Here is a 14,712-nt window from a genome sequence, read left to right as displayed (position 1 = left end):
TGGCATGATAAGAATCCCCAGTTGTTTGAATAAATTTCTGTAAGAGCATCTAGGGTGCATTCTACCCATAATAACTAAAAAGTGTCTTTCCTGATCCAGAAAACGTGAGACCCATAACAGATTTTCCAAGCCCTTGACAGATTCATGAAGTGACAGACTACTGTGGAATGTGATTTAACTACAGCTGCTTTGTAAAGGATTTCATTTGCAAGGTACAATCACAACAAGAACTAATGTAGGGAGACATCTAATTTTTATGGAGGTAGGAGAAAGAAAGATCTTTCTGTATCCTTAAAGAGGTATTGAAATCTTCATCAGCCGTGACACTTTTCGATGAGATGTCTTAGCTGTATACAAAAATGGATGCAAACAAAGGCTATCAACTGCATTTCATTAAGCCCAAGAAAGGAACCTTACAATGGTGGTGACATCACACTCATTGTTACATTAACAAACATTGAAGCTGAGTAAAGTGAAAAGCCAGCATTTTCGAAGACCAAAGAGGCCTTGGAGAAGAAAGACTTTGTCAAAGGAGAATTCAGGTTAATACATAGAACATTTTATAAAAGGAATTACAAGCCAATGGAACACAAATGGTTGCTAATCATCCAAGCTGTTTTCAGCCTGTGTTACTGGCACATTTTCATAATATTCCAACATCAGGTCACTTGAGTTTTGCAAAGACCCATGACAGAACTGGAAACTGTTTATCACTGGGCATGTCTCTACTGGTATGTCAAATATGATGTAAGTTACTGTAGGGAACACTAGTGATGGAATTATAGTCCACAGTTACCCCCAGGAGATCTGTTACTAGTTCTTCCTGCAGTTGCTACATTTCCCTGGATTTAAATTGACCTCTTGGTGAGATTTCGTAAGTCAACAAATGGGAATAAATGGTCAGTAGTGTGCAGTACATATCTCACCAGCTGTGCTGTCCCCAAGCCTGTACTGACTGCAGAAGCTCCAGAAATTGCAATACTTCTTGTCAAAGGAATAAGTCTGACACATGGAACACCACAACTAATAATATCTGATTGTGGAAGAATACATCAGTCAACGCTAGTGTCAGAAGCAATTTAACAAAGCAACATTGTTCATAGGAGAATGATTACCTACCACTTACAGATGAACTGCCACATGGAATTTTCTAATAGGATGCTGGCAGATATGCTCTTGATGTACATTAACTTCAGACATAGAGGCTGGGCTACAATATTGCTTGTTGTGACATTCACATACAACATAACAAAGCAACACACTACAGGTACTGTGCCTTTTCCCTGAATCGCAGTAAAGAGGCTGACACAACAATGGATACTTAGATTCCATTTCAATTTGGCTATCACGAGCTAATCACCACAACTGAAGAAGTAAGACAGCTGGCATGTGTAACAATCTTGTACAGGATAAGGATTTCGGATGCTGTAAAGACAAACACGCTATCGTTTAAGATAGAGGACTGCAGCACCATTCCCCCATTCAATTATCGAACAAACGAAAGGATGGCTGACATAGTGTTTAGTGTATCTGGAATTGTAAAACAGTTAAGATCCTTAGACGCCAGAAAGGCATCTGGCCCAGACGGTATCCCTGTAAGATTATATGTTGACTATGCTACAAATATAGCTCCATTCTTAACCGTCATCTATCAGAGATTATTGGAACGGTGGAAAGTTCCACAGGACTGGAAGAAGGCCCAGGTCATAGCAATCTATAAAAAGGGTAGAAAATCGTACGCACATAATTACCGGCCAATTTCACTGACATCGATTTGCTGTAGAATCATGGAACATATTTTGAATTCAGACATAATGATCTTTCAGGACTCTGAGAAGCTCATCTGCAGAAACTAGCATGGTTTTAGGAAACAGCGGTCATGCGAGACATAGCTGGCCCTATTTGTGCATGATATACAACAGGCTCTAGATACCGGCTCCCAGGTTGATGCCATATTTCTCGACTTTCGAAAGGCGTTCGACTCAGTTCCGCATCATAGCTTGCTACACAAAGTGCGCGCTTACGGTCTATCCAATGACATATGCGGTTGGATAGAAAGTTTTCTAACAGACAGGGAGCAGTATGTCATCCTGAACGGGTAACTTCAACAGAAACAAGAGTAACTTCAGATGTGCCCCAGGGCAGTGTAATAGGTCCTCTGCTTTTTTCTGATTTACATAAACGATCTGGTTGATGGTACTGACAGCGGCCTTAGACTGTTTGCCGATGATGCTGTAGTCTATAGGAAAGTAGAATCACACGAAAGATGTGAACAAATCAATGAGGATTTGCAGAAAATAAATGTGTGGTGTAATGACTGGCAGTTATCTCTCAATATTAGTAAGTGTAACCTACTGCGTATAACAAGGCAAAAATCCCCATTAATGTATGAGTACAAAATAAATGATCAGTCTTTGGAAGCGGTAACATCCGTCAAGTATCTGGGTGTGACTATTCGAAATGATCTCAAATGGAATGATCAGATTACACAAGTAACGGGTAAGGCAAACTCTAGATTGCGGTTTATTGGTAGAATCCTGAAGTGATACAGTTCTTCAACAAAGGAAATAGCTTACAATACTTTAGTTCGTCCAGTCTTAGAGTATTGTTCGTCTGTATGGGACCCTTGCCAGTTGGGTCTGATTCAAAAGATTGAGAAGGTCTAAAGAAGAACGGCAAGATTCGTGACTGGTACATTTAGCCATCGCGAGAGCGTTACAAATCTCATAGAAAGTTTGAAGTGGGACACACTTGCAGATAGACGATGCGCTAAACAGTAGGGGCTACTCACTAAATTCTGAAATCCAATCTTCACCGAGGATGTAGAGCATATATTATTACCACCAACTTTCAAATCGCGTTATGATCATCATTCAAAGTTTAGGGAAACAAGAGCTCATACTGAGGCGTTCAGACGGTCGTTTTTCCCTTGCGCGATCCGCGTGTGGAACAGGGGGGGAAATATGACTTTGGCGCGAATTGTGTCCCCCGCCACACACTGCTTGGTGGCTGGTGGAGTATATATGTAGATGTAGATGAGGTATAAGCTATATTCTAAGGGACCTAGTATGGATTTTTACACCTGTGGAACTTTCAGAAAAAGTATTAAAGAGCTACTTTGGCCTGTACTGAATCACATATTGCTTGTCAGAAATCATCTGTGAAGTTCAGTTTGATATCCATCAGCACAATCATACAAAAGATCACTGTCTAGATAAAAATCCAGGAAGCACACAGGCCATTTTTCTGTGAGAGAATGGAGCAATGTCATGCTCTCTATGGTATCTGCATTGATGAAGCCATTAAAGTTACTTGCCGGTGAATGCATGTCAACTGTTGAATTTCCGCCATTTCCGGTAATGTATAATTTGATACTGCATTTGTGATTTCTATATGGAATTGAGAATTTTATACATATGGAATATTTTAATTTATGAAAACATTCTATGTATGAGCAAATAGGAACGCACACTCTCATTAGGCATGCAGTTAAGCTTGAAGAGTACTTTTGTGTGAGATCAATAAACGTTTCCCGTGTGAAGTGTTCATTCTATAATTGAAGATACTGCTCTTGTAATTAGTAATTGATTTCAGGTAGAGATTTTAAAAATAACCACACAGCACAATGATGTATCACGCAAGTAGTGGGTAAAATAATTTATCATAAACAGATTAATTTCTCACACAACTTAAACCATTACTGGCATTCAGCATCACTTGTTGTGTTGAGGCTAGTGGTCTAGTAGCACAGTGTGTGCCTGGAAACCATGATGTCATGGGATAAAATCCCAGACAAACTACAGAACTTTTTAATCTGCCTTTAATCAAGCCATCACCTCTCAATGATGTGAGGAGTCATCAGGAATGACACATGGTTCAGATTCCATATTAACCTGTAGGTCCCCTTTTCCTTGTTGGACGCCAAAGTGGCATCCAATTGAAAGACTTGCACCAGGTCACTGAGACAATGAAATTAAATATTATCGCTCCTCACAAAGAGTATCTGAAGAACAACATTCGAGAAAAATGAGACTGCAACATGATAAGTGATGGTGCAAGAAAATGTGAAAGGTAACTTCTTATCTTTTATGTGTGCCTGTTCTACCGTGAACGTAACAGCAACTTATACATTAGATATAAAAGTCAGATGAAGTTACCTTTGGAGATGCGTATTCTGGCCAAATGCCTTCCCACACTGGGCCAGCGGACAAAGATACGGGCGGTCACCAGTGTGTATTCTCTCATGTTTACGCAAGTGATCAATACGGGAGAATCTTCGCCCACAACCTGCTTGAGAACACACATGGGGACGTTCACCAGTATGTGTGAGAAAGTGCTGGTCAAGATGCTGTGCGCGAACAAATCGTTTCCCACATCTAGGGCATGTGTAAGGTCGAGTGTTGTAGCCTTCATGGGATCGGCGGTGCCTGGCTAAGTTATCAGAGCGTGAGAAACTCTTGCCACAATCAGGACAGGTGTGGTTCGATTGGTTTTGTTCCAATTCCTCATCTGTGCTCTCATTCTCCAGCTTCACCTCCACAAGAAAGGGTGGCAGAGCTTCATGAGTCTCTTCTTCATCTAAGTCATTACTATCCTCCCACAGGAACCTGGAAATAAATACCAACAGATGAAACTACATAAAAAGTATTGCAGACTACAGAGCAAGACAAGTTTTATATGGCATTTACCTATCAGAATAACAGGTTTTCAGGATAATCTGTCAGCAGGATTATATGATACCTTTCCAATAAGCACACCTATTTTTTTCTGCTGTAGAAATGGAATTACTCTGGATACAAAGTTTGAATATCAACTTATGTATATTATAACAAGAAAAACAATCAATTATTGATAAAATTATTTAATTTAATAGATATAAAAAATCTACTCACCAAGCAGTGGCAGAACACACACATAAAAGACTGTTGTGATTGGCAAACTTCTGGAGCCAGGGGTTCCTTCTTCAGGCAGAATGGTTGAAGGGGAAGGAAGAAGGGTGAAGGAAAAGTGCTGGAGAGATCTATGAAAAGGGGAAAGTTACCCAGAACCGTGGGCCGGAGGAGACTTACCATATGGGATGAGAAGGTAATACTCTAGACTCTCCTTCTCATCTGTAAGTCTCCCCTAGATTAGATTACATTAGTTCTTGTTCCATAGATCATGAATACGACACTTCGTAATGATGTGGAACATGCCTCAGTTTGGGTGACTTTCCCGTTTTCTTCTGCCTGAAGAAGGTGCCTCTGGCACCGAAAGCTTGCCAATCACAACAGTCTTTTATGTGTGTGTTTTGCCGTTGCTTAGTGAGTAAACTTATGTATACTGACACTGTACTTTCAGTTAACCCACTGAAGGTTCTTTTTTTTGGTTCTTCAGAGTAGACAGTGATCTATCTTTCCACAAGCTATTGTGCCTTGTAACGTGCTACCATTGAAAAATCTTACTGAAGGAGCTACCCAGTCAAAAGTCACATTTCCTTCTCAATGAAGTAGAAGAAATTGAGTGAAGGGGACTAAATGATGAACTATACGAAACTGTAGGTATTAGGTGGTAAAGGTTGTTGATTTGAAGCAAAATAAATTATATTTGAGGTGAATTTTAGTTTTTATTCAAAACACTCTTCTTGTCACATTACACAACCACTTGATTTAACAGTCTCAAAATCTGTTTGTTGTGCAGCCCTTAATGTGGTGATCAAAATAAAGTTATTGCTTGCAGGTTTTCAGCTGCAATTAATTCTGTAAATGTTAGCAGTTCCAGTTTACTGTAATATATTCACATATCTTGATGATCTTCTGACTAATGATCACAGAAGTGGTATTACATTCAAATGTTCTATGTTTTTATGTTACCTTTCTGCCATGTTTCACACCCACAAGAATCATCTCATTTTTGGGTCTATGGAATGAAAACTGAATCTAACCTAATCTAATCTTGGTTCCAAAACTGCGACAATATTCAGTCTACTGTATTTACTTTCAAACTTAAGGTTGCAAAGGTAATTCATTACTTACAAAATAATTATATATGTGCATTATTCATAAGATTTAATATCTCAAAACAAGACTTATTTTCCTTTTGTTCTTTTACTGTTCATAACTGCAAACATTGTATTTTAAAGTCTCAATCCAACTTGATGAAAGTTAAGATCCTTCCTCTAAAATTGTGATCTAACACTTTTTGACATTTGGAAAAGCTGTAACACATTTTTCACTTACAATTTCAATTTTTAAAATATTCTGAAGACACATGACACCTATCCAAGAAAACAGCCTAATAAATATCTTGTCTGAACAGCATGATATAGGAACAAGAGAAGACTTCTCACCAAATATGAAACAAACTTATTTACCAACTTATTGTCCTTATAGCTCAATGTATTTTATTCAATGGTCTTCCAATGAGCAGATTCCATTTCTTAAGTCTATGTTCAGGAAATCTGAAAAATTTCCATATACAGCTGTCAAAACCTTTTCATTTGCTTCAAAAATTCCAGTCACAAATATCTTTAGATTTGGGAATAAGTGAAGTCAGAGCTGTCAAATCTGGTTTTCAGGTCAGCTGTTCCTACAATCTGAACTTCACTTCCCTCAGGTTTCCTTAACTTAAGCACCTTCACAATTAATTCCATTTGTTGTGTCTAGACAAGACAGCCTAGACACAATGAGAGGAAGCCGAAAGGCACGCGCTACGCTCACGCAGATGGGCGTGAGGTCTGAAACAGGATACGTAATGAATGCTATAAAGAAAAGTACGTAGCTTCTGTAATACTTAACTTTAATCCATCCTTTTGGTACATCTGGAGATTGTGGCGATACAAGGGAGACTCTTTAGATACATGCAATGTTACTAATGGCGCCTTGCTAGGTCGTAGCCATTGACTTAGCTGAAGGCTATTCTAACTATCGGCTCGGCAAAGGAGCAATGCTTCGTCGATGTAGTCGCTAGCAAAGTCGTCCGTACAACTGGGGCGAGTGCTAGTCCGTATCTCGAGACCTGCCTTGTGGTGGCGCTCGGTCTGCGATCACACAGTGGCGACACTCGTTTCCGACATGTACTAATGGACCACGGCCGATTTAAAACTACCACCTAGCAAGTGTGGTGTCTGGCGGTGACACCACACCATTCACCTGATGAAGATTATTTTCTTTCTTTCAGTGACCGTTCTGGTCTTTCCTCACATATTTTGTTCCACTTGGTTCAAAAGATGTAATACTATTACTCAAGTTACTGTTACACCTTTGGCAAGGTAGTCAATAAAAATAATTCCCTATAAATCCCAGAAAACACAGCCCATAACCTCTCCACACATGAAATCAACACTGGCTTTTTGCAGCACCATCAGCTTCCACCTACTGCTTTAAATGGTATATCATGTCTAGTTGGAAGTTGTGGACCAACACCTTGGCACAAAGCTCTTTTTAAAAGGACCAAGCACTACTGAAAACTTCATTTCCATGCCCACTACACAAAGCTTTCGCATAGTTAGCTGTGCCAAGTCACAAGGCAACAACCTCACGGTAGAATTCAGGGCTGCTGCAGAGTATCACAGCCTCGGCTTGTTGAGCAAGCACTCCCATGTACTTACTGATAGCAACCCTGGGCTATGTGGTTTCTCCTGGTCTGTGATTTAGACTTTATTGTTACCTGCTATTAAGATTGGTTTGCTAGACTTGCCTGTCTGCCTATTGTAGTTACTGTCTTTGCTCACCATTAGCCAACACTCATGTTTTCGGTGAATGAATCAACAGCGTATTGGTGCACTGAGAACACGGTTCGTATTCAAATGCTTCCCAAATGGTACTACAATGTTTTCCTCCACTAACGTGTGAGTTATTTAACAAAATTCCAAAGTATTGTGGTGGTCAAGAGGCATCCACTTGCAGCAGTTTTTCATTTTGTGTATTCCCAGAAGAGTCAGAAACTATTACTTTCTGTGATTTATTTATTAATAATTTGTGCTTAATAAAATCTGTGTTGTTGGAGAAGCAGACTTATAATAGTTACAGTTTTGGAATGTTCTTTTATATACACCGTCTTGAAGAAAAGTGTGGCCATATCAGAGTCCAGTCACCAATTATTCAACTGCTGAAAATGGAGGAGCAGGTTTGTTACACACCCTGCTCAAATGCACTTCTGTTCACAATAAAAGTAAAATAAGTAAATAAAAATAAAACAAGTACACATGGCAGCATGTTGTTACACATTAGTTACCTGAACAAAACACATGCAACGTGACTACTTAGCAAGGTTGTCAAAAAACTTTTCAGAAGAACAAGTTGACACTTGACTTACACTACTGCACAGGCACCAACATAAAAGAAAGTAAAATTTCATTGTTTTCAATGTCATCTCTGTGTCTAACCGAAGGCTTTTCATCTTGCCTTCATGCTTATTTTTTGTAACGAAATTGTGTACAACCTTACATCTGGATGATGCTACTTTAACATGGCACTAGGAATGCTGACTCTGTCGGTGCTCCAGTGCTCGTGCACCCTCTCCAAACTTTTTTTGGGGTGTTCAGTAACCACACAAAGTCAGGAATGAAAATAAAACAGAAAAAAAATAGAAGTTGGGGAACAATTCAAAACTGTCAACTATGCCAGTTTTGACACTGTGGCCTCATGTTGGCCCATGCAAGCATGGCCTAAAACTTCTCACTCCTCCAGAAACAACTCACAAGTGTTCAGCACTAGCCTCTCACGAAAACATCATGAAAGCTCTCAAACATTACGTCCAATGGGCAACAGGTGGCAGAGACTTAAAACGCTGGTTTTGTGTCAATCAATATTCACTCACTCAGTACTGTTCTTTGTGGAGGAGTAAATTTGTACTGTGTAGCACGGTATGATTTAGATGAAACCAATGACATCTGTCAACAAGAGCAAGTTTCGATTTGCTTTATTTTTTGGTTTCTATAATACTGAATCTACTGTAGCTGAAGTATTGTTGACTATGTTAATGTATGTTCTCACTTGTTTTTCTCTAGATGTCAAGTCACGCAGAAGTATTGCTACTGACTGAGCTGCAAATATGACTGATGCTTTCTCTGGGTTGCAAGCAGAAATCAGAGGAACTGAGCAGCAACTTCTTCATATTAACTGTCTGGCTCTTTCTTTGAACTTTGTGACTCAAGAGACAATGCAAAATGTGACCATGGTGAGAGATACCTTTCAAATGTGACAGAAATGTTCAATTTTGCACACGGGCCCCTCAAGTGACTAGCAAAAGAGTCTCTGCAAGCTGCCCAACATGTTAGTTTTATTTGTCCTGTAGCTCTCTGGCCTTTTTGCACTGTAAGGTGGTGCTGTAGAATAAGTTTGCTGAAAACTGTTTTCCAGAATACGAACACATAATTTCGTTCTTCGAGGAACTAAAGTTCAAAAAAATTGGACGCCGGTGCTAAAGCTAAACATTTCTTATATTTTGTGTTCTTTTGTATTTGTCTTTGTTACAACATTTCTCATCCCAGTTTTAAAGCCAGTTGAAATTGTGAACGCTTTTCTAAAAAATTCTCTCTACAGCTCCAAATGGCCATGGACAATAATAATAGTGTCCAAGATGTTGTGAAGTTATCTCAAATTGATGACAGTTTTAATGAAGTATGAAACTCTTGTTTGAAACTATCCAAAAAATTCGACATCAGAGACCCAAAACCTCCAAAAATTTGAAAGATTTCGCAAACCTTGATGATGGCGCTCTACCCTGTGCTTTTGACAGCACCCATGATTATTGCCAGATAATTTATTTTCAGGTTTTAGATATTGTGATTTACTGTTTCAAGTATCAATTTTTTAAAGTTCCTCTGACTCTTCTTCAAACAAATAGAAACATTTCTTCTTTCCAAAACAAAAGGTTGCATTTATCTAGTAGAATTTTATTAGGATTACTTTGAGCCAGAGAGATTAACTTTGCACAGAAACATGATGTTAGATGAGTGTAAATCTAAAAATTATTTCATTGGAAGTACAGATGACTTAGTGATCTTCTGTTCCTCAAACATGCATGTCGGTGAATTGATTCCAGAGGTGATGAATTTGATAAAGATCACTTTAGCTATATGAGCCTCTAAATTTACAGGAGAATGCTCTTTCTATGCCTCTATACAATTAACAACTTAAGAGAAATTGAACAATAACACTGTCATGTGTGTCCATGCCATGAACAAGAAGCAAAAAAACTGAAACGTGACACTGCAGCGAACATTTTCATCAAACAATCCACTGTTGGTAGGAACACATTCTTTATGTGTATGAAATAGAAATTACAGGAAGATTTGAAAAAATAAAACAATTCTCTGTGGACTGTATTTTGTATTAATTAACTAGTGTGGTAAAATAAATAATAGTTTGTTTACCTTCATCAAGTCCTGCTCACTGAAAAATTCCTGAAACTGGATTTTAAGGAAAGTTAGTTTTTAACATTTGTGAACTTTGATTCAAAGCACCCGCATTGATTTTCAAAAGCTGGCACTCCTGCATGGCACACTGTCCACTTCCCTTCTTCTTCTTCTGTAGTCCTAAGTTCACTGTGAACCTTGGCCTCTCCAACAATTCTCTGCCATGAACCAACACTGTAGCTTTCCATCCTCTACAGCCTATTTCCTGCAGGTACTACATTACTCCATCTATCCATCTGATTTTCAGTTGGCTCTGTCTTCTTTTAAACACTGAGTTTCTGTCTAACATGCTTTTAACTACTTCTGTATCATTCATCCTTGCCACGTGCCCCACCTATTCCGATCTGATTGATTTCACCATTCTTCCAACCGGTGGGTCTTTATACACAGCATAAAGCTCTTGACTGTACTCGCTCCACCATCTTCCTCTTTCACAGTTTAGGCCAATGATTCTTCAAAGTATCTCTCTCTCACAGTCATCAAGAATGCCAATATCTCTTGATATTAATAGCCAAGTTTCTGAGGCATATGTAAGCACTGATCTTAAAAATGTTTTATAACTCATTAATCTGGTGATGTGAGTTAAGAGAATCGAGGAAAATAGATTTTTTAAAAAATAATGCAAAACAGGTGCTGTTGGCATTCAGTCAATATTTGTGCTCGTCTGCTCAAGTACAATGACATCTCCTCACTGACTTCCAAGTTTTTGCAACAATACCTATGCCTTTGGCATAGATAGGTATTTGCACCGATTTATAAAAGATAGTTCCCTTGTCAGCAGGTGTACATACTCCACAACCTTCTCCAAGGCGACATTAAAAAGGAGACATCTCAGTGCATCTCCTTGTCTTAAACAATCTCATATATCTACTGGATCAGTCCCATTCTCATCCATCTGTTGACCTCTTTCATTATCATTCTCACAAAACTTGACAATTTTGCAGGAGCTCCTAGTTCAATTGAAACAAGGTACAGTTGATCTTCGTCTTTGTTAGCATATGCTGATTTTTAGTCTCTGAAGAAATGATGCTTGTCAATCACAAAATCAACAGTCTTTTCTAAAATTTGCTTTGAGGTGAAGATCTGATCTATTGCTGATTTCCCTAGGAGAAATCCACACTGGTATGAGACAATCTCTCTCTGAACAACTGGGAAGAGACCATCAAACAAGATGTTGGAGAACACTTTGCATTCCAGTTTAGCACCTTCATTCCTCAACAGCTCCACATTATCATGATGCACTGTCCACTTCCATTGCTTTTAGTGTTTTTTCCCTATTTTTTGTTCAGAGATGAGACTTCAGAATGGCTTGATGCAACTTGCCACAACTTCTTCTCCTGTGCCACTCTTTACATCTCAGAGTAGCACTTACATCCAATTTTCTTGATTAGTTGTTAGGTACCGTATATTTCAATCAAAGAATTTGAAGAGCACTGGAAGACCTATGAAGAAACAAATCCTCTGCAGTAAATGACTTTCCCTCAGAATTACTGAGATCCTTGGGAAAGCCAACCACTACAAAACTGTTCCACCTGATATGCAATGGGTCTGACACAGGCAAATTACCCTCATGCTGCAAGAAGAATGTATGGTAATAATTCAAAATCCAAAGAAGGGAGATGCTGAGACATGTGATTATTACTGTACCATCAGTTTAGTAAATAGTGGTTCCAAAATACTGACACAAATTATTTTTAGTAGAATGTAAAAACTAGTTGAGGCCAACCAGATGCAAGATCAGTTTACATTCTGTAGAAATTTAGGAACACATGAAGCAATACTGACTATGACTTATCTTACATTGAAAACCAGTAAACATACATTCATAGCATTTTTAGAATTAGAAAAAGATTTGGACAATGTTGGGTGGAAGAGCCTACACTCTTTGAATTTGTGAAGGTAGCAGGCGTATAAATATAGGAAGCAAAAGCTTACCTTCAACTTGTCGAGTACCCAGACTGTAGCTATAAGACTCATAGGACATGAAAGGAAAGCAGTAGTTGAAAAGAGTGTGAGACAGGGATGTATCCCTGATGATGTCCAATCTGTACAGTGAGCAAGCAGTGAAAAACAAGGAGGAAGTTGGAAAGAAAATTAATGTTTAGGGAAAATAAATAAAAACTTTGAGGTTTGCAGAGAACATTGTAATTCTATCAGAGATGGCATTGGACTTGTAAGATCAGTTGTACAGAATGGATGGTGTCTTGAAATGAGGTTATGAGACGATTATCAATAAAAGTAAAACAAATTAATGTGTTATAGTCACATTAAATCAGGTGATATTTACACAATTAGATGGGGAAATAATATGCTACACTTAGTAGACCAGTTTTGTTATTTGGCCATCAAATGTAAGTGACAATAGCTGAAGTAGGAAAGATATAAAATGCAGACTGGCAACAGCAAGGTAAGTGTTTACGCAACATAAATGTTTGTTAACATCAAATATAGATTTATGTGCTAGGCAGTCCTGTCTGACAGTGCTTGTCTGGAATGTAGCTTTGCATGGAAGTGAAACATGAATGATAAACAGTCCAGACAGGAGAATAGAAGCTTTCTATGATGCTACAGGAGAATCTTTAAAATTGGATGGGGGGACTGTATTACTAAGGAGGTAGTTAGTGTTCCATGGATCACTTGCATGATAAATTGTAATGATGTAGAACGTATTACTTTATAATTATTGTACATATGCCTATATTTACATTTACATGCTTTTTTTAAGCACCGCGACCCCTTTTTGTACTAACGACAACCTTAGAATGTCGTAATGAATGTCATTTTTTTCTTCTGGTATTGTAATCATGTACATCATTATTACTTTTGGACTGCAGTAGATTGTTTACAACAAACTTCAAACTTCATAAGGAATTACATATACTGTGAAGCAGCAGTCAGAACGCCTGACTCCTCAAACAGATGTCTACAAGATGATTATGGATGTGCACCACATTAATCTTACAGCATGTTTTTGAGCAAATAAGACTTTCTTTCTTAAAGATGAGTTACAGCTGAATACTATTCCACATGACATCACTGAATGAAAATGTGAAAACTATGTCAATTTCCTGATTTGCCTCTCCCCAGTTTTCACAATGATTCTAAGTGCAAATGTGGCTCTGAAGTGAGTTGTTTCACAAGTTACAAAATATGCTTTTTCCAGTTTAAATTCTCATCAATATGGCCATCTAAAAATTTTGAAGTTTATACTCTATTTATTGTTTACTCACCAAGTGTCACACTTATCATTGGTGCAGTACCTCTAGGTGTACAGAACTGAACATATTGTCTTTTTAATATTGAGAGTGAGACTTTTGCAGAAAACCAATCAATGATGCTTTTAAGAACATTGTTTACCATTTCTTCTGTTACTGTATGTATGCTTGGACTGATTACACTACTAGCGTCACCCGCAAAAATAACTAATTCTGCTTGTAGTATATTAAATGGAAGATTCTTTACATGTATGAGGAACAATAGTGGATCTAAAAGTGAGCCTTGGGGGCACCCCTATGTGATTCCTCCCCAGTCAGAATTATATCCCCAGGACTACATTGGTTGAATTACTAACTACAGCTTTCTGCAGTCTTTTGGTTGGGTATGACATTATCCATTGGTTGGCTATATCAACAGTGCCATAAAACTTCAGTTTATCTAGGAGAATTTTGTGATTCACACAGATAAATGCCTTAGATAGGCTGCATAAAATACCAGCTGGCTCTGTTTTGTTACTTAATGCTTGTAAAATCTGTTGAGTGGACATAAAAATGCCATTCTCAGTAGCGCAACTCTTCTGACACCCAAAATGTGATCTACTCAGGATATTATTGTCTTGGAGAGAAAAGATATTTATGATACAATTTCACTAAGAGAAGATATTGGTTGATTGGACACAACCTAAGGCACTGAGGAATCATCAGTTTGGTAATGGAGTGAATTGTGGGGGGTAAAAATTCTAGAAGGAACCAAGAACTGGCTGCAGTAAGCAGGGTCAAACTGATGTAGGTTGCAGTAATTATGTTGTGATGAAGAGCAGTGCACAGGACAGGTTAGCTTGGTAAGCTGCATCAAACCAGTCTTTGGACTGATGTTTATGACAGCACTTCAGTTCCTCTTTAAAGTTTTTGGTCTCTCAGACTTCCTCTAGTTATTCCCCTATGTCTTAGCATGTGCTGTATCATCCCGCCCCTTCTTTTAGTCAGTGTTAATTTTTAGCATCCTTCTATAATAACACATCGCAAATGCTCCAATTCTGTTCTTTTCCAGTTTTCCCATCGTATATAATTCACTTTCATACAATGCTTTACTTTAGA

General features: G+C 38.3%; 1 protein-coding gene across 1 annotated transcript in view; it reads right to left on the bottom strand.

Moving 5' to 3' along the window:
• Nucleotides 1-14,712, bottom strand: part of LOC124619812 (zinc finger protein 771-like) — a 161,362-nt gene that overhangs the window by 13,753 nt on the left and 132,897 nt on the right. Inside the window, exon 3 of the mRNA XM_047146406.1 lies at nt 4,158-4,607. Within this exon, the coding sequence (XP_047002362.1) occupies nt 4,158-4,607 (450 nt within the window). The remainder of the gene's footprint in view (nt 1-4,157; nt 4,608-14,712) is intronic.

This window comes from Schistocerca americana, chromosome 6, assembly GCF_021461395.2.
Source record: "Schistocerca americana isolate TAMUIC-IGC-003095 chromosome 6, iqSchAmer2.1, whole genome shotgun sequence".
Lineage (NCBI taxonomy): Eukaryota > Metazoa > Arthropoda > Insecta > Orthoptera > Acrididae > Schistocerca > Schistocerca americana.
This window is presented reverse-complemented; position numbering and strand designations above follow the sequence as displayed.